The following is a 17,363-nucleotide window of genomic DNA, read 5'->3' on the forward strand; positions in this document are numbered from 1 at the left end:
CCAAAGCTGAGTCGCTATGACAGGGACAATAAATAGGCCTTTTCCTGCACACAAAAGCAGGCCGTACAGGAAAAACACAATGTATTCAGCATTTTAATTGTTTAAAAGTGTTTGTAACACAAATTAGCTGCTGCGATGCCAAACATTTGGCCGCTGCCCGTCTATGACGAGCTGCACCCCCCCCAAATTTTCATTCCTACAGCATTGCAGGTCGTGCTTTCAAACAAACCACGGCCCCGGCCTGGTCAGAGCACCCTGCCACGAGGGCCGGCGGCGATTTTGTGTGGAAACCGAGGCGAGAGAAAGACCAGGGCCCTCCCCGAAGGGGTCTGTGTGTTTTTGGAGGGTGCTTGTGGGGGACACGTGTGATGGCGTCTCCCAGCACAACGAGGGGAACGGAGCACGGGAAAGGAGCCGGGGAGAGCGCGCAGCTCCCGCTGCCTCAGCCCGCCGCCCGCCGCCCCTCAGCGCAGTCTCGCGAGAGCCGCCCCGCGTAGACGCGATGTCCTTTGGGGCACTGGCGGGGGGAGGGCGGGGGAAGGGCAGCGAAGCGAGGGGCGGTTTGATTGACGGCGGCCTCCACCAGTGGGCGAAGGGCACGGCGAGCCCCGAGCCAATAATTTCTCCCCGGAGCGAGCGGCGAGCCAATGGGGGGGGCGGGGGGGCGGGGCGCGCCGCTGGCTGATTGATCCCAGCTTTGGCGTTGTTCAGTCAGAGCGAGAACATTCTAGAGGTGAGTACGGGGCAGCCATTGCCGGGGTCCCGTCAGCCGCCCCCTTCTGCCTGAGCTGCGCGCCGGCCGCCGCAGCTCCCTCCCCCCTTCCCTCTTCTCCCCCCTCCTCCTCCCCCCTCTCCTCACAGGTGCCGCCGCTAACGATGCCCCTGGTTGTGTCTTGCCCGCAGATTGTCCGGCACTGCTGTCCCTGCTGATAACGCCCGCCTCAGGACGCCCGGACCCGGAGGCTGCGGCGTCCGCCTCCGCCTCCTCCGCCTCCGGCTGGATATAAGCGCCCCCACGGCCTCGTTCTCCTCGCACACTCGGCTTCGTCGCAGCCCGGGGCGAGCAGCGTTGGGTTTATGTCTTTATTGGACGAAAACGGTGAGCGTTTGGGCTGGGGAGCAGCGGGTGAGGGCGGTTGGAAGGACGAGGTCGGTGCGGGGCGGCAGGCGGGCGGGCTGGGGCGCCGCGTTGTTGACGGGGGGTGTATTTTTATGAAGAAATCTCCGGCACCCTTTTAGAAGGGAACATGGAGATACCTTCAACAACGATCGCTCGCCCCTTATATTTTTTAATTTCGTATTTTTTTCAAGTTTTGGGGCGGATTATTCCTTTGATTGTGCCCCCCCCCCAGCTCCCCGCGCCATGCGACGAGACAAAATGGCGGCGGCTGGGCCGCGCCTCCCCGTGCTTGGGGGGTTGGGGGTGGGGAGTGGGGGGAGGCTTCTTTTGGGGGGCTGTGCCGCAGTTACAGCCTCGCGGCGGGGGGCAGGGGGCGCCCGATCGGCAAGGGTTAGCCCTGGGGAAGGGGAGGGAGGCTGGGGGGGCGGCCAGGGAGCGTCCCCCCCTTCCTAGGGAGCGCATGCGTGGCTGGAGGTGACACCCACACCCCCCCCCGATCTTCTCTGGGGCTGACTCAGTGCTTAATTGCTGCATTTATGAGTCATCGCGGGCCTGAGCGGGGCGGGGAAACGGGGCTTTGAAGCTGGGAGGCTGTCTGCCTTCCCGCTTCTTCGGCTCTGCCCAATAAATATGGGGGGGGGGGGTGATTGGGATGAGGTGGCTTAGAGACCAGGAGAGGGAGCTTTAGTCTACAGCAGACAGACAAAAGCTGTAATATGGAAGGAGGGGAAACCACGCATTCTAAAAAGCTTATGCTCAGTCACCAAGATACCTGCTTCCTCAGTGCCTCTGCAAGCACGTGGTCAGATCACATGCTGGCTCTTTTTTAGACATCCTGGGGAAGGTAGCCTCGTGCTTGGAACGAAATTCGTGGTGCAGTTTTTGCTGAAGGGTAAAACTGCGTCAGGACTAATGCAGAATACATGGCATACGCAAAGCACGCTTCTTGTGAAAGGATTTGTAAACCTGGCCAGAGGGACTCGGACTGTGTGGAATCGATAGGCACGCTCTTACACGTTAAATACTAAGGAGGCTATTTTCATGTGTCAACACATCTGCCATTAATGATAACATGATGACGTGTCAGAATAACCATGCTGTAGTCAGGGTTGCCTGTCTAGTCACCTCAACCAGTTGTGGTTTACGTAATGCTAGATCTGATTATAGGGACACGCGTTAATTTAAATATGTAAATACTGCTTAAGGCAACTTTAATAATAGGATTCATCCTCCTTCCCCTTCCTTCCCCCCCCTTCCCCCAAGAAAAAAAATCAACTGGAAAAGCTGCTGCACTGCTCTGTACCTCTGCATTGCTAGGCTTTCTACAGTGAAGCAACTTATGTCAGACTTTATCAGGCTTATTGTTAAGTCAAAACTCAACAGAAGCTGCTATGAGAATCCATAAGTGAGAGGGAGAATTACCTAATTTTCAACTCTTTTCTACTCCGATCCAAAAAACTGGTAAGCCATGTAAAAATTATATGGGGCTACAGATTGCTGCTGCTTCATCTCACTGACATTTCTCAACATTCTGACGGGCTTCGGTTTATGTAATAGGCTCATGCTATGATGTGAAATCTGAAACCGTTCCAGATTTTTCTCCCACTTCTCTACCCTGCAGCCTGAAACGTACCACGTGACCCTCTCAGTGCAAGAGCCATTGGTCTTTGTAAATTGAGCAGTGTTCTTTCCCTTCGTTATTGATCATGGCACTCCTTCAGGAGTTAATTGTGCAGACAATATTCTTAAGCTGTTCAGTGGGTTTGGGGTTGTAAGAAAGGAGAGGGTGGAAAGCTCTGTGGTGTAGGTGAGGCAGAGTTACTCGGCAGTACAATTCAAGGCTATTGTCTTAAGCTTCACAAGTTGATGAAAGCCGCAGCATAACGAACTCCACTTCCCCTTTCCAGAAATAGTTTCTTACGTTGCTTTGTAGTACGATTTCATTGGCGTATGTAAAGATAAATTTCACTTTTTTTTCTGTTTATTAACACTTGCAGAGCTGTTGCGCAGCCACTGGTACCTGTATTGGGGAAACATAGCATACAAGCAAGAACCTTACAGCCTCAGTGGCGAAAATTTTTTCATGTCAGAGACCGAGAACTCTTGCAGTCGTTTATGTCATCCCGTCTTCTCCAGACAGAAGATACCAAAAAACTGCAATCAAAGATCTCTTCATCTTATTGATAAAGCTACTAATAAGGCAAAATGTCTGTCAACGTCAACCGCAGTGTTTCAGATCAGTTCTATCGCTACAAAATGCCCCGTCTGATTGCCAAGGTAACTTACTAACCATTAGTGGTAAGTAGGTAGGGTTTCAGGTTAGTCGCTCTTGATGTAGCAGAACTGAGATAATGACACTGAACTTAGCCAGTCATAGGGAGGGGGTGACTGCATTTTTCTGTCCAGAGTAAGTGCACATTAACTCTTCTTAAGAAGACACTTCAAAGCAGAACTTAGATGTAGTTAAATCAAGAAGTATACATGGGGTTGGGCTATTGCGGTCATTTAAACTTAAAAGCTTTTTTTTTTTTAGGTTGAGGGCAAAGGAAATGGAATAAAGACGGTTATAGTCAACATGGTTGACGTTGCAAAGGCGCTTAATCGGCCTCCAACGTGTAAGTAGTCTGCAGTGACACAGCATTTTTTTTTTGAAGGCTTTCACTTTTGTTTCAAGTGATAGTGTTAAATAGCTAATAAAGTATTAATATTATTTCAAGACTTGTAAGAAAAAGCGATTAAGGAAGAAATAATGATCAGGAAGGAGCAATGGCATATCTACTTGCAGTTCAATCAACAATAAAGACCCAAGGACTCCATTGATTATTACGATTTTTTTGCAGATCCTACCAAATTTTTTGGTTGTGAGCTGGGAGCACAGACCCAGTTTGATGTTAAGAATGACCGTTACATTGTCAATGGATCTCATGAGGCGAATAAGTTGCAAGACATGTTGGATGGATTCATTAAAAAATTTGTTCTCTGTCCTGAGTGTGAGAATCCTGAAACTGATCTGGTGAGTGCTCTCTTTCTGTGTTAATGGTAACAGTACAGAAGTGGTGCGTTGATGTTTGTGAAGGTGGTGCAGTGTTAAAAGCTGATTCAGATACCGATGAAGAGAAATCCAGTGACTTATCTTTGTTAGTTTAGTTAATTTCTAATTTTTAGTTAGTGAAATGAAGAGAAATCTAAAACCCATCCCAGGTTTTAGATTTACAGTTGCCCAGAACTTCGGAGCTAAATTGCGATGTTTAAACTCAACTCTGTTAGGGCTGATTAAAGCATGTAAACCTCTGGCTTAATCGTACGGAGATGATAAATAGCAGGCTTAGGTTTTAATGCATATCTGTTCTCTGAATCGTATTTTAACTGGAGTTTGTTCTCTCTTACAGCATGTCAATCCTAAGAAACAAACTATAGGTAACTCTTGCAAAGCCTGTGGCTATCGAGGCATGCTTGACACAAACCATAAACTCTGCACGTTCATTCTCAAAAACCCACCTGGTAAGTGGGTTCCTTTGTTTGAGGGGAGGTGGTAAAGGGAACCTCTTTAGTGTGAGTGCTGTTAGTAGAAGAGCAAATGGTTAGTGTCCAGTAACTGTAAAACTGTTCTGGTGTACTGCTAGAGTACATTTGTGGGTTGGGATGAAGTATCTGTGTTCGTAGCTTAAATATGAGCAGTCAGTTCTCTTGTGTCCTTCTCAGGTAGCAGTATCTGCAGAATTTTATTTGCCTAAGTAGGGTGAAATTTAGTAGGAAGAGTTAATCAGCAGGTGCTCACTGCGGGTTTCCATTTAAGTCCGTGTGAAGCGGAAGGATAGTGTAGTAAACGTGAACTGTAATGGAGTTGTTTTTGCAAGCAACACTCTGTAGTAAGCATTTGGTTGCCTGCTGCAATTTAAGCTTGCTAAATTAGAAAAGTCTAACCTATTCCGGGGATCTCTGCTTTGTGAGGTCACTTGTTATATGGACTTGGACACCAGGATGAGAAACAAGACTTTCACTAGAACCAGGGGTTTTATGAGCTGTGTAGATTATCCTGTGAGTGCAGCTGGAGACAGGCACTGTGCATCACCTGCTGTGAATAAAAGAATCTGGATCGATATACCTGGGGAATTAGCAGAGGTGTCATTGCAGGGAATCTATGGAATCAAGAAAGCTAATACACTACACTAACGTTCACTTTCAGAAAGTGGCGACACTAGTACAGGGAAGAAAGAAAAGGAGAAGAAGAATAGAAAAGGCAAGGACAAAGAGAATGGTTCCGTGTCCAGCAATGAGACACCTCCACCCCCACCACCAGAGGAGATTACTCCTCCACAGGTTGTGGTAAGTAGAAGGGAATGTGGGGAGATGAGGGTGGATTGTGTCTTGCTCTGGTTTGAAACTTCAGATTCCTTGCTAGTCAACATCATATCAAAGTTGTACTATAAGGAGAAGTTAATCGCTGCAATAGAAGTATCCCTGCACATCCATTATAGTAGCTCTACCAACTCTTCAGTATGTGTGCTCCTTGCTAAGTGACAGCTGCACGCTCCTCTCAGGAGACCTGGATTGTATCTAAATGATTGTAGTAGATACTGATGAGGCATAGCACGGTAACAACAGATGTCTACAGATGCACACCTAGTTACTTCTACTCTTCTCCATTAGCCCTTTCTCCATCTCTGACCAGCTGATCATAGTGTAACTTCTTCCTTCTGTAGGGAAGAGTCAGAAATACTCACAAAAATGCTCTCAGATCTGTATCTAGAGAAAACTCAACCTATTAATAAGTTTGTAGTAACACTGTATGAATCTTTTGTTGTTGTTTTAGGAGGAGGAGGATGATGATGATTGGGGTGAAGACACAACAGAAGAAGCCCAGAGGCGTAGAATGGATGAAATCAGTGACCATGCAAAGAACCTTACACTTAGTGAAGACCTGGAAAGAACAGTGGAGGAGAGAGTCAACATACTGTTTGATTTTGTGAAGGTGAATATTTATTTATTCACTGTTGAGCTGTAGTTTTGTAGAATGCTAAGAAGGAGATGAAGAGCAAGCTCCTTTTATATACACACACTGAAGTCTTCCAACTTTAGGGCTTAAACTCCTACAAAAGTACTGGTTCCACCATTGGTTGGGAAGCAAAGAGTTTATTAGAGTGTTAATGCAGGCTCCAGTGGCTTTAAAACATCTATCTGTACTATGTTCTAGAAAAAGAAGGAAGAAGGTGTCATTGATTCTTCTGACAAAGACATTGTAGCAGAAGCAGAGAGACTGGATGTGAAGGCCATGGGCCCTCTAGTTCTCACTGAAGTCCTTTTCGACGAAAAAATTCGTGAACAGATAAGGAAATACAGACGTCACTTCCTTCGTGTAAGACTTTTCTTGTTCTGCACCCAGTGTAACAACCTCATGTGTTTGAGATAACTATTCGGGTCAGTTCTGGATTGCTTTACTAGGGGAGAGATGACTTTATTGTAGTTTTTAAACCAGTACTTCACAGCTTGGGAAAAGTGCTGTGAGGAATAATACAAGCTGTTGTAGATTTTGCTGTCTTATTGAACTGTAAGCAGAAGCAGCAACTCATTCTAGAGAAGAAGCAGCATAATTTATTTGCTCTTGCTTTCCTTTTTTCCCTTCTCGCAATTCTAGTTCTGCCACAATAACAAGAAAGCTCAGAGGTACCTTCTCCATGGCTTTGAGTGTGTGGTAGCCATGCATCAGTCTCAGCTTATTTCTAAAATACCACATATTCTGAAGGAAATGTATGATGCAGATCTTCTGGAAGAAGAAGTCATCCTTGGCTGGGCAGAAAAGGTGAGTGGTAGTATGTAATGTGCCGTATATGTTAGGCACCTGCTTCTGCCATTCTGGTAAAATCTTTTGGGCAGATGTCTTCAAACAGTCATGTACTTCAGAATGATTATCTGGGAGAAATGTCTTTCAAAAATGGCTTGTTCAAGGTAGTGGGGTGAAGTTAGGCTTGGTGTATTGCAGTACGATTGCATACAGATTTGGCTTAAACACTAAAGGAATTTACATACTCGGTCTTTCAGGCCTCAAAGAAATATGTTTCAAAGGAGCTTGCCAAAGAAATCCGTGTCAAAGCAGAACCATTTATTAAATGGCTAAAGGAAGCTGAAGAAGAATCTTCCGGTAATGAAGAAGAGGATGAAGATGAAAACATAGAGGTAGGAAAGGCTCGCCTCCTGTAACTCCAGAATTACACTGCTCTGTACACTTCGGGGCACTTTGTCTTAGTATACTATAAAATAGCTCGCTTAATGTATTGCTCTGCATGTTGGCAAGTATAAAACCTTGTGTCTTAGAAGAGCCAAGGGGGGGTGTTAGAAAAGCTGATTAAGGAAGAAATAGTTTTCCTCACAGATCAGACCAAGGTGAAATTTGGTAGCTACACTCAGCTGACTGCATGCATGTTTGCTCCTCTCTGTATTACTTGCTCCTGGTTGAGACCCTGCTGCTTAAAGACACGCATGTGCACCTCTAGTTGCTAAAGACAGGTGTGCTTGGGAGTACACACTAAGCATTCCTGACAGGTAAGGGGAACTGTCGAGCAGGTAGATGTTAGCAACTCCTGACACTAAAGCAAAAGTGTTCTCTAGCACCCACTGCCATTAAGCACTAACAGGTACATCTCTTGTCTTCACAGGTGGTGTACTCTACAACTGCCAGTGTCCCTAAAGTTGAAACTGTGAAGCCTGCAAACAGTAAAGATGATGACATTGATATTGATGCCATTTAAAGTGATGCAAAGTAGCTTCCAGCATAATCAAACTTCTCTGCGTTTTCTGCCAGAAGTGTGACTTGTATGTGCGCAAGCTGAAATGGCTTAACATCCTGCTACTCTTTGTACTCTAAAATGTATCTTTTTACTGTGACTGGTCTTGTGTAACTAAGCCTAATACCAAGGAGTCAGCACGTCGGTGAACGGCTCTAGTTTGCGAATGGCATGTTCTATTTTGTTTTTCTAACTTGTGTTGGACACATACTTGGAGCACATTTATACAGTTGTGGAAATAAAGGATTTGGTTTTGGTCAATCTTCACTCAGGGCTCCAAACTTTGTTTCTTTTCCAAGTAAGTATACAACCTGGTGCAACTTACATCATGGGATCAACATTGCAATGGGGCTGGGTGTGATGGCTCTGTCTTGGACTGAAAAAGGAAGTTTGAGAGACAGTTACTTGAAAAATACATGCTTGGCACAGGTGTTTACCAGAAATCACTAAATATGGGTTTCAGTGCTTGGACTAGTTACATCACTGCACTTGTGCACTGATCTAGGGGAGTGCCTGAATACCTGGCACTCTCCTAAAGTGATTTGAGGATGAGGAAAGGAAGAAGGTGAGATCAGTTCCCTTGAACACAGGAAGCCACACCGTTGACCTGCATAGCCATGGGAGTGACCTTTGCAATTCTAAAAGAACAGTCTGAGGATTAACGTTTAGGAGTAGACTAACTTTTGTACCTTTAAATAAGGAAACAAATGACTGAGCAGTAGCTTTTGACCTGGGAGAAGCATAGGTGAAGGTATGCCTGTTAAACAGCTCCCAGGGCCTGAACGCTTTCTTGTAGCTAGCTCTTGGTGTGCCCCGACACCATGACTTTTCTCATCCATAACTCTGTTCTTCTGAAAGCAGAATTACAAGAAAAAAAAAAGCATTTTATTCCTATGGTGAGATTTGCTGTTGTGACATACCAAGGCCATGCAATGACCTGCTTTTTCTGTCAGCTTTAGCAGAGTTTAGGATCAGATGAAGAAAAAATGTTTGCTGGCTACAATGGAATGGGCAAGAGCTTCAAGTTTTCCTCTGTAATGTAGTGGAGTGTAGGGCTGTCAGCGTACTTTTAGGTTGCGTGGGATCTGGGAATCAAATTGTCATTTAGCACTAGCACACCTGGCAAACCATGTTACAAAGATGGGCTGAAGGTGCAGTAGGTGATGCGTTCTTGTCTTCCTTTACACAGGTATTTTATTGCAATTGTACAAAATGTGACTTTAAATACAAATGCGACTAGTCGTGGGATTGATTTATTTTTTATTCTAAAAGTATATTTGTTCTTGCTGCTTAAAAACAAGGTTTGTATTTCAAAACTACTTGTTAATTCTGGCTGGATTCAAAAGGTTGTAGTAAATGGAGTTAGTATCAGGCTGGTGCTCAGTCACTAGAGAGTTCTACAGGGCTCTGTTCTAGAGCCAGTTCTCTTCAATGCTTTCATAAATGATGCTAAAGCTAGGCCTGGTACAGAGATCTTGACAAATAGGAGGGCTGGGCAGAGGGGCTCACTCATTAGGAGCAGAGGGGCGGGCGCTGAGCTCTGCTCTCTGGGGACAGCGACAGGACCCGAGGGAACGGCATGGAGCTGGGACAGGGGAGGGTCAGGCTGGGTGTTTGGAAAGGTTCTTCACACAGAGGGTGGTCGGGCACTGGGACAGGCTCCCCAGGGCATGGGGGAACACTGCTCTCAGGCATGTGGTCTCATTTTTGGGTGGTCCCGTGTGGAGCCAGGAGTTGGACTTGATCACTCTTTTGGGTCCCTTACAGCTCAGGATATTCTGTGATCTATGATACTTCAGAGTGGAGTTTCAGCCATGGTCTTTATGCTAGCTTGTATCAATAGCCTGGACGGACCTAAGCAATGCTCAGAAAGGGAAATTCACAATTATCTCCCAGCCAGGTTGGTGAAATGGATATAGGACTTTTCTTTCTTAAGTGGTTCCCCCCGACAGTCACTTAAATGTTTTATTGGGAGGTGGGTGCTTGTACATTGGCAAATTCCCCAGGCAGAGGTTTGAGTTTGCTTTGCCTTTCTGAGCAGAATTTCTGCTTGTGAAGGAAATGAGAAGCCTCGCACATTCCCAGGGTCACTTGTCATCAGTAGTGCTGAGAAATACTGAGGCCCCTTAATTCAGACCACACGAGAGTTCTCTGCAGGATGGGCAGTGCCATCTCCGAGTTCATCAAGCCTGATTCCTAGGGAGGGTAAGTCAGCACCGTTTACCAAAGTAATCTCTCATTCCACGCTGACAGTTTGAGATGAGGCTTTGCAGATCCGGGTTGACTCCCTGTCCAGAATGTGACTGGGAGACTTGTTTGAGGCATGGTTGATGTGGGGCTGGCTGTTACCAGCTGTGATACCCTGAAGTCTCAGGGTGGTGGTAGTTTCGTTTTGGAACGGGTTTGATTGTAATTGTAGGCTGCCACCAAAGGGGATTATCTCTTTTTTCCACCCCAGACTCAGTGGCCAGCAAGCTAAACCTGTTCCCTTCAGTAGGGAAATTGGGAAATACTTTTCTACGGGATTAGCGAATTGATGAAATCCTAGCAAAGCTGTATGAGGTAGGCTTGGTGCAAACAGGGTGGGAGCATTCAGCGAGTGTTCTTTCTGTGGTAGCCCACAGGGGGATCAGATTAAGCGTACAATAAAGCTGTACCCTCATACTCAGATGTGTGGTTCTACAAATGATGCACCCACCGCTAGCAGAGGGCGAGACTCCTGGTGCTGTGCTGCACTTCACATCCCATCTTCACACACGTATTAATGTTCCCATCTCAGAGGGTTAACTGGGGATTCCACCAGCTAATAAACACGGGTGTTCAGTTTGTTAGCATTCCTTTAGGGAAGGAAAAAGTCTGACTTAGGAGGTTCCTGAGCCTTTGAATTTATTGCTGCTGCTATCTGATTACAAGTAACGAGTACAAATTCAAAATGCAGCTTGGTATTTAGATGCAATCTTCTCGAAACTTCAGAGAAACTCCCGGTACCTGGAAAGGAAACCGTAGGTGTTGGGTGACCTCCCTCGCTCTGTACCATAGCGAACGCACTGATTTCGCAGGAGGAAAGTCTAGCAGCAGGTCCATTAGCTTGGCTTCATAAACCTTCATCTTCCTCCACGAGCCTGCGATCTGGAGCCTTAGCACACCTCAACAGCCTTCAGCAGCAGCCAGCACAACGGGAGCAGCTCGGCTGATGGGCTCGCTTGGGGCAGCACAGATGAAAGGAGCTCAGAGGTTTGAACCAGGGTGAAATCCTGATGGTTGTTGTATGTATAAGAAATAAAATTGCTTGTTTTTACTTTTAGCAGCTAGAGTTTAACATTTTTCATTAGAGGTCAGGGCCTCGCTCAGCCAGATACGGTAGCCGTGTATACCAGGGTGCTCTTTGCTCCCAAGAGTGTGTAGCTCAAGGCTTGTAGCGAGGCAGTGGCTAAAGATAAGGGAGAAGTGATTTGAAGTGGTTGCGGTGGCATAATAACACACTCAGTGCTTATATTCACCCTTGCTGTGGTAGTGGCTGTCCCAGCCAGCACAACCACAGTGCAAAGCTTCCCGAGAGGTCATCTTTACAAACAGGGTGCAGTTCGTGCCATGGGGTCACTCGCAGGAGGCATTACAAAAGCAGAGCCAGTTGTCTCTGTGCGCTCTGTGTGACTTCTCTACCTCATGCTGTTCCCCCCACCCCAGCCCCTGTCATTCAGGGAGGTCACGGCGTTCTCTACAGGACAAGGATATCTTTGCCCTGTCTTAACATAGCAAAGCGAAAACCAAATTATCAGGCGTATTGCCCAAACGCATTCCTGTGTCCTGGTCTTATTTTTATGCACAAGACTATCCTATCCTTCCTGCTCAGAACTTCCCTGTTCTTTGGGCTGAGATGCTCACTAGGAGATCCTAATCTCCGCCGATGTCTCCAGCTCAGTCGATACGTTGCTGTCCAGATATGCCACAGAGTTAACAAGCTGATTTGTATCCGATGGGGTAATGCTTAGCACATGGGAGTGTTCCAGTTGTGCAAGTTCGACACCTTGATGTTTGAAAAGCAGAGGTATTAGAGGAGAGCAGTTGATACGGCGATCTGTAACAAAGCTGTCTTCTCATTTGTTGGCAGCCATGCAGCAATAAAGATCACGGCAGTTCTGGGTCCCCGGTGACTGGAAGTGGCAAGGACAGAAATAACAGAAGTAGCTGACCCACCAATTAGTTTTCCAAAGTGTGGCAGCTATTTTTTTTCTCAAACACTACTCAGAAAGAGCCTTGGAGGCTTGCTGCTGAGAATTGACTCCTCAGCATTCGGTAACACCACCGAGCCATGGAGCTGTAGAACAGACAACCCAGAAGGAAAGACAATAAAAAGCAGCCTGAAAACATTGCTCTTTAAAGCCTTATCTGTGAAACACTCTGTGTGTGCTTAACTTTCAGCTTAGGTTTTATAAATTTAGTGGAGTCATTGAGACTGATTACTTATGTGCTCGGCAGGCTGATTGTGTTGTCAGCATTTTGAAGACACTCACCTTGTTCCGTGGAGGTGCCAGAGTCTCCTGACCTGGAGCTGGTGAGGAGCAGTTGGAAGAGTCTGGTTACACAGCAGACCAAATTCTCCTTGAGGTGGTAGAGAAGTGTGAAATGGCAACAAGCGATCAGAGAGAAGCAAGCTTTCCCAGGGCACCAGCACATCTCCACAGCCTCCTTCCAGCTGTTCCGACTGACATCCACCACGGACACAGCCCCAGCACTCAGGCGATGCTGCCTGTAATTCAGCAAAATTCTGCAACTCCTTTGTGTTTTTCAGTGGAAAAAAGACAACGTCTTGGGTTAGGAACTCAAGTAAGAGGGGTTGTCATTGTTAGTACAACAGGGAACCCTTCCTTCTGATGTCTGGGAAAAACATTTCATGTTAAACCATCTTTCTGCACACCAGCCTATCTACTTGCACGTGTTTCGGAACTGCTGTTAATTAAATAGCTAAGTCTCTTTAGTGATTTGGCCTCGGCAAAAAGCCACCTGCTAGGTTTCTGTAAACAGGATGCCATTAGCTTCCAGTGACGGCCCCACGGGTCCGCACCGAGGAGCAGGAAGCCCGGCCGGCAGGGCACAGCGGGAGCAGCGAGGTGCGGGGCTGGCACAGGCACACGCACAGGGGTCCAGGACTGCCACAGCTCTGCCAGCAAGGAGGGGGACCAGGCACGGCCTCTCCCAGCTCTTTCTCGCCCTGCTCCCCTGGCAGTGCTCGGATCCAAGGTTACTTGGCTGCACGGTATCAGAGCTGGCCCTGAACACCAGCAGCCGAGCACCAGCAAGGTGAGGGGAGAGGCTGCAGAGCCTGTTCCTGCTCTCAGGGCCCCAGCATTTTCTGAGGTTGCAGCAGGAGAGTGCTGTTTTTTTCCCACTTCTAATCTTATCTCTTTACCCTGATGTTAGATGCATTTTGTGCACAGTATTTTCTTTCTCAAGAGGGGAAGAGATGATGCAAAGGAGAGCTCTGTTTGAGGCTGGGGTCTGAGCACATCAGCAGCACGTTGTGAATGAGGGAAGCAGCAGCACCAGGAGCTCCTCAGTGGGAAGTCTGTGTGGGTGTTTGCATTATTCTCTCTGAATTTTTGCTTGATACTTACTGATTTTCATATCGATCTGCTACTAATAAAACCCAGCTAACAGCATTGACGTCAATGGAGTTAGCCTGGATTTGTATCTGTGTCATTAAGGAAGACATCCGGCAGCTTTAGGGGAAATGTGAAGAAACGTGTATTATCCCATTCCTGCACTGACAGGGAACTGATAGTTGAAGAATCACTCTTAGGGACGAAATTACAGGTGTATAAACTGTCAACAGAGTTGAATCATACAGAAAAAGATTAAATACAGAGGCGATGGCTTTTTCACTTGATCTCTGCTGCTGGGAAAGCTGGATTTAAGGGCTTCTGCCTCCTGCCTCAGCCTGCCTGTGTCGGTGTTCTGCACCACAAGCAGGTGAGCTCGGTGGTCCCAGCTGGAAATGCCTTGGCTCAGAGTGGCCACGGTTGGGGGGCAAGCACGTGAGGGGCTGAAATGGGAAGCAGGAGCATGGCTGCAATCACAAGAGAATGCCACCCTGTGGGGGAAAGTCACGGGATTTTAAATAATCTCTTTTAGATTCTTTTTTATCACCTGATGCCTAATCCAGGAGTTTGCATTCCCCATGCTTTCCTCAGTATCAGGATAGATAGATTTTATTTTCCATTTACTCTGGTGAAAGACTTACACGTAAGATCCACAATGCAGAAGGGGTGGTTTTAAAAGTTGTTGACTTTCAGTGAACTTTTGACAAAATCAGAAGGATCAGTTTAAACAAGACAAATGGTGTTCAGACTGAGGCTGGACGTGCATCCACTTGAGCTGCTGCCAGAAATCCAGGAATGCACCTCTTCCAGAGGAGTGAAGTCCCTGCCTAGGTGGAGTTGTACAGATAAAAGGAAGGGAAACCTTTCTGTAGTGAAAGCAACCTGGATCTTACCTAACAGATGTCACAGAGGACAAACACTTTCATACTGCAGCCAAACGGAGTAGCCAAAACTTCTATTAAGTAGTATGACTTGCTGAATTCAAGACACCAGAAATTAAAAACAAAATAATTTTAAAAATGATAAAAAGTAGTAACATATAAGCAGAACTAATCTTTTGTGCAGTTCTCAAGCTGATTAAAAATAAAGGGGGTGAGGCGGGTGACGAGTCCACCTAGTCAGCTCCCGGTCAGTCCTGATGCCAGAAGAAAGGAGAAATTCCTTTGGCTTTGACAAAACAAAAGGCATGGGAAGAGAGAGGTGCCTACAAAGCCTCCGAAGGCTCTGGAGCCAAACAGCCGGCCTTTCCCCCATAACCACTCTTGGTGAACATCCTCACTTGCATGGACCTGGAGATTCCTCCAGTTTTGCAGCACGAGGTTGGGCACGAGGGTGGAGCAGTGCTCAGGATCAGACCCTGGAGGGAGCAGGAGTGGAGGAGGCTCAAGGGTGGCCGGGCACAGCACCACGGACACAGCCGGCTCCATCCCGGTCCAGTGTGGTGGAGGAATGAAAGGTGACTTCCCATTCTGTAACGCAAACAGGCTTGTCCTGGGCGAGGGGGTGGTTTTATCTGAATCACCGAGGGGGAACGGATTGTTCCTCGTGGGAGGAGACGTGTGAGAGCAGGTACCTGTCTGTTGTAAGAGCCTTTTCTGGGGGCGTTTGGTGATGCTCGCTAGGGAGCTGCGGTGCTTCGTGAGCGCAAGGTATTAACGACTGCAGGATCTTTTTTAACGTAGTCTTTTATGATATTGTCACCTCCTTTGTTCCTTTTTTTTTTTCAGTGCTGGGGGGGTTGGGAGTGGAAGATAGAAGCGGTGGTATCATTAATACCAGAAAACCTGTTCTGCAGGAAAACCCGCAGATGTGTGCCGGATGGGGAAGGAGTGGCTGCGCTCATGACACAACCTGCCGTGCACATAGCTGGCCGGGAGGGTAACGAGGGATGGCAGTCGCCTTTCTCTGACCTCCCTTCCTTATCAGCGCACACCCACCTTCAGCCGCGGATCAAAGAGGCCAGCTGCTGTTTGGGGCCTCGCTCGGTGACCTGCGAGGAGCTGCTCCTCTCGGAGGAGCACAGTGCTTACGCTGCAGGGATGGCTCCTTGTGGCTTGCTCTGCCATTTCCCACCCCACGGGACTTGCTTTGCCGTTGTAAAAAAAAAGGCTCTGTCTTGGTCCAGAAATGGGCAGCGGCAGGGGATTTTGGTGTCTCTCAGTGGGACGCTTGTAGTTAACAGAGACTTCATGTTATGGAGGTCTATCCCCTGGGATGTACCCGGGAATCAGAGAAACCATTACTCCTGGGAATTTTCCATGACCTGCTTTCCCTCCCTAAATTCTGACAATACCAGAGACCCACTTCCCATTAACGTCCCCCAGGCTGGAGCAGAGGACCCAATGTGGGGGCTCAGCCGGCACCAAATCCACCCGCTCAAACCCACAAACACACATGAGCCAGCACTGCCTCATCCTCTCCGACGTGCCGCGGGGAGCAGACCGCGGTGGGCGACGGAAAGGGAACCAGAAAAGGACCTGACACAGCTGGCCCCGCTGCCGCCCGTGCCCCTGGGCCCCCCGCTATGACCCAGCACCGGCACAGGGAAACCCCGCGGCCGCCAGGGGGTGCCCGTGCCCCGGAGCCGCCGCCCCAAGCCCCCCCGACCCCCCCGGGCCCGGCTGTAACCAGCGGCAACGGCGAGCAAAAAAAAAAGGCAAAATAAATTCAAAATTTCAGAAAAAAAAAAAAATCATTCCTCCATTCCTCCACAATTTTCTCACCCCTGAATATTTTCCGGCTCCAGAGCTACCGGGATCGGTTGCCTCCCTCCCAGCCCCCACGGTGCTCGCTTCCCTTTCAAGGCATTTTTTACCTATCTGAGGAATAATTGCAAATTCTCTGCTAGATGGGGAAGGGGGCTCCTGGCACCCGCTGGCAGCCTGCATGGGGAAGCAGGGTCACACCTGCTGCAGGTCCCCGAGGGGTTTGGGGAGCCTGGGGGTGGGGAGGTGGCACGGGTGCTCTGTCACCAGCACCCCAAAACGCCTCTCCGGGGGGAAAGCTGCGGGGAGTGGGGAGCTGCTTGTTCTGGCAGGCGGTGGATGGAGTTAGGGGTGGTGGAAATCAGCCTCTCCTGTAAGATGTGTCATGAAACCGCTCAAGGGATTCAGCTGCCTCTGCAGCACACGCAGGCTGTACATCAGGAGGTGTTTTCTTCTGGAAGGCATAAAGCGCTGAGTGCTCCACCTGGGAAGGAACTGCTCGCTGAGCTCCAGCCTGTGTCGTGCAGGCAGCCTGGATGATCTTAAAACCCTGCTCCGTGTAATATCAGTTCATGTGCTCTGAGGGCAAAACGATGCCCTTTCTGTGGGAGGACACTTTCAGGCTGTGCACAGCTGGCTTGTTCTTGGCAGGACACCATCACGTCCCCACAGGGCTGAGTGTGCTGTGCTGTGCTGCGGGTGCCCCAGCTCCCAAATCTTTTTCCAGGTGGCACACTGGGTGAAGGAGCAGCTGCACCAGTGGCACTTGCTTGGATGCTTCCCCACACAGCTCTCCGGTGGAGGCAAGGCAGCCCCAGTGCAACATTCAGGCACCTCACTGCTATGGCTGACCACAGAAGAGTGTCCTCAGCCTGTCCCCAAAATGGGCTCAAATAAGCAGGAATCAGTCACCGTTGCTAGCTGGTCTTGGGAAGGGATTGCTCCATACTGCACTGGTGCAGCATCACCTCCAGCACTGCGGGCAGTTTGGGGCGCCACAAAATATAAAATAAGACACAGAACTATTAGAGAGTGCCCAGAGGAGGGCTACAGAGATGGTGAAGGGTCTGGAGGGGAGGATGTGTGAGGAGTGGCTGAGGTCCCTTGGTTTGTTCAGCCTTGAGCAGAGCAGGCTGAGGGGAGGCCTCATGGCGGC

General features: G+C 48.3%; 1 protein-coding gene and 1 non-coding gene across 4 annotated transcripts; both read left to right on the forward strand.

Annotated features, from left to right (window-relative positions):
* The first annotated feature begins 623 nt into the window (after positions 1 to 623).
* Positions 624 to 8,169, forward strand: EIF5 (eukaryotic translation initiation factor 5). Of its 3 annotated transcripts, XM_066998393.1 has the most exons (12): positions 624 to 733; positions 904 to 1,099; positions 3,118 to 3,397; positions 3,654 to 3,735; positions 3,961 to 4,133; positions 4,510 to 4,621; positions 5,307 to 5,446; positions 5,934 to 6,092; positions 6,315 to 6,476; positions 6,756 to 6,920; positions 7,160 to 7,294; positions 7,774 to 8,169. In XM_066998393.1, exons 3-12 carry the CDS (start codon positions 3,326 to 3,328, stop codon positions 7,864 to 7,866), a joined length of 1,293 nt encoding a protein of 430 aa, XP_066854494.1. In that variant the 5' UTR covers positions 624 to 733; positions 904 to 1,099; positions 3,118 to 3,325; the 3' UTR covers positions 7,867 to 8,169. The 3 variants fall into 3 exon arrangements, with proteins under 3 accessions (XP_066854494.1, XP_047925815.1, XP_013053759.1); XM_048069858.2 differs by lacking the exon at positions 624 to 733 and having other exon boundaries at positions 829 to 1,099; XM_013198305.3 differs by lacking the exons at positions 624 to 733; positions 904 to 1,099 and adding an exon at positions 2,430 to 2,581.
* On the forward strand, positions 4,975 to 5,098 carry LOC125183480 (small nucleolar RNA SNORA28). The gene has a single exon (XR_007165535.2). It is a non-coding gene; the product is annotated as a small nucleolar RNA SNORA28 (small nucleolar RNA).
* Positions 8,170 to 17,363: the final 9,194 nt, after the last annotated feature.

Source organism: Anser cygnoides, chromosome 5, assembly GCF_040182565.1.
Source record: "Anser cygnoides isolate HZ-2024a breed goose chromosome 5, Taihu_goose_T2T_genome, whole genome shotgun sequence".
In the NCBI taxonomy this organism is placed as follows: Eukaryota; Metazoa; Chordata; class Aves; order Anseriformes; family Anatidae; genus Anser; species Anser cygnoides.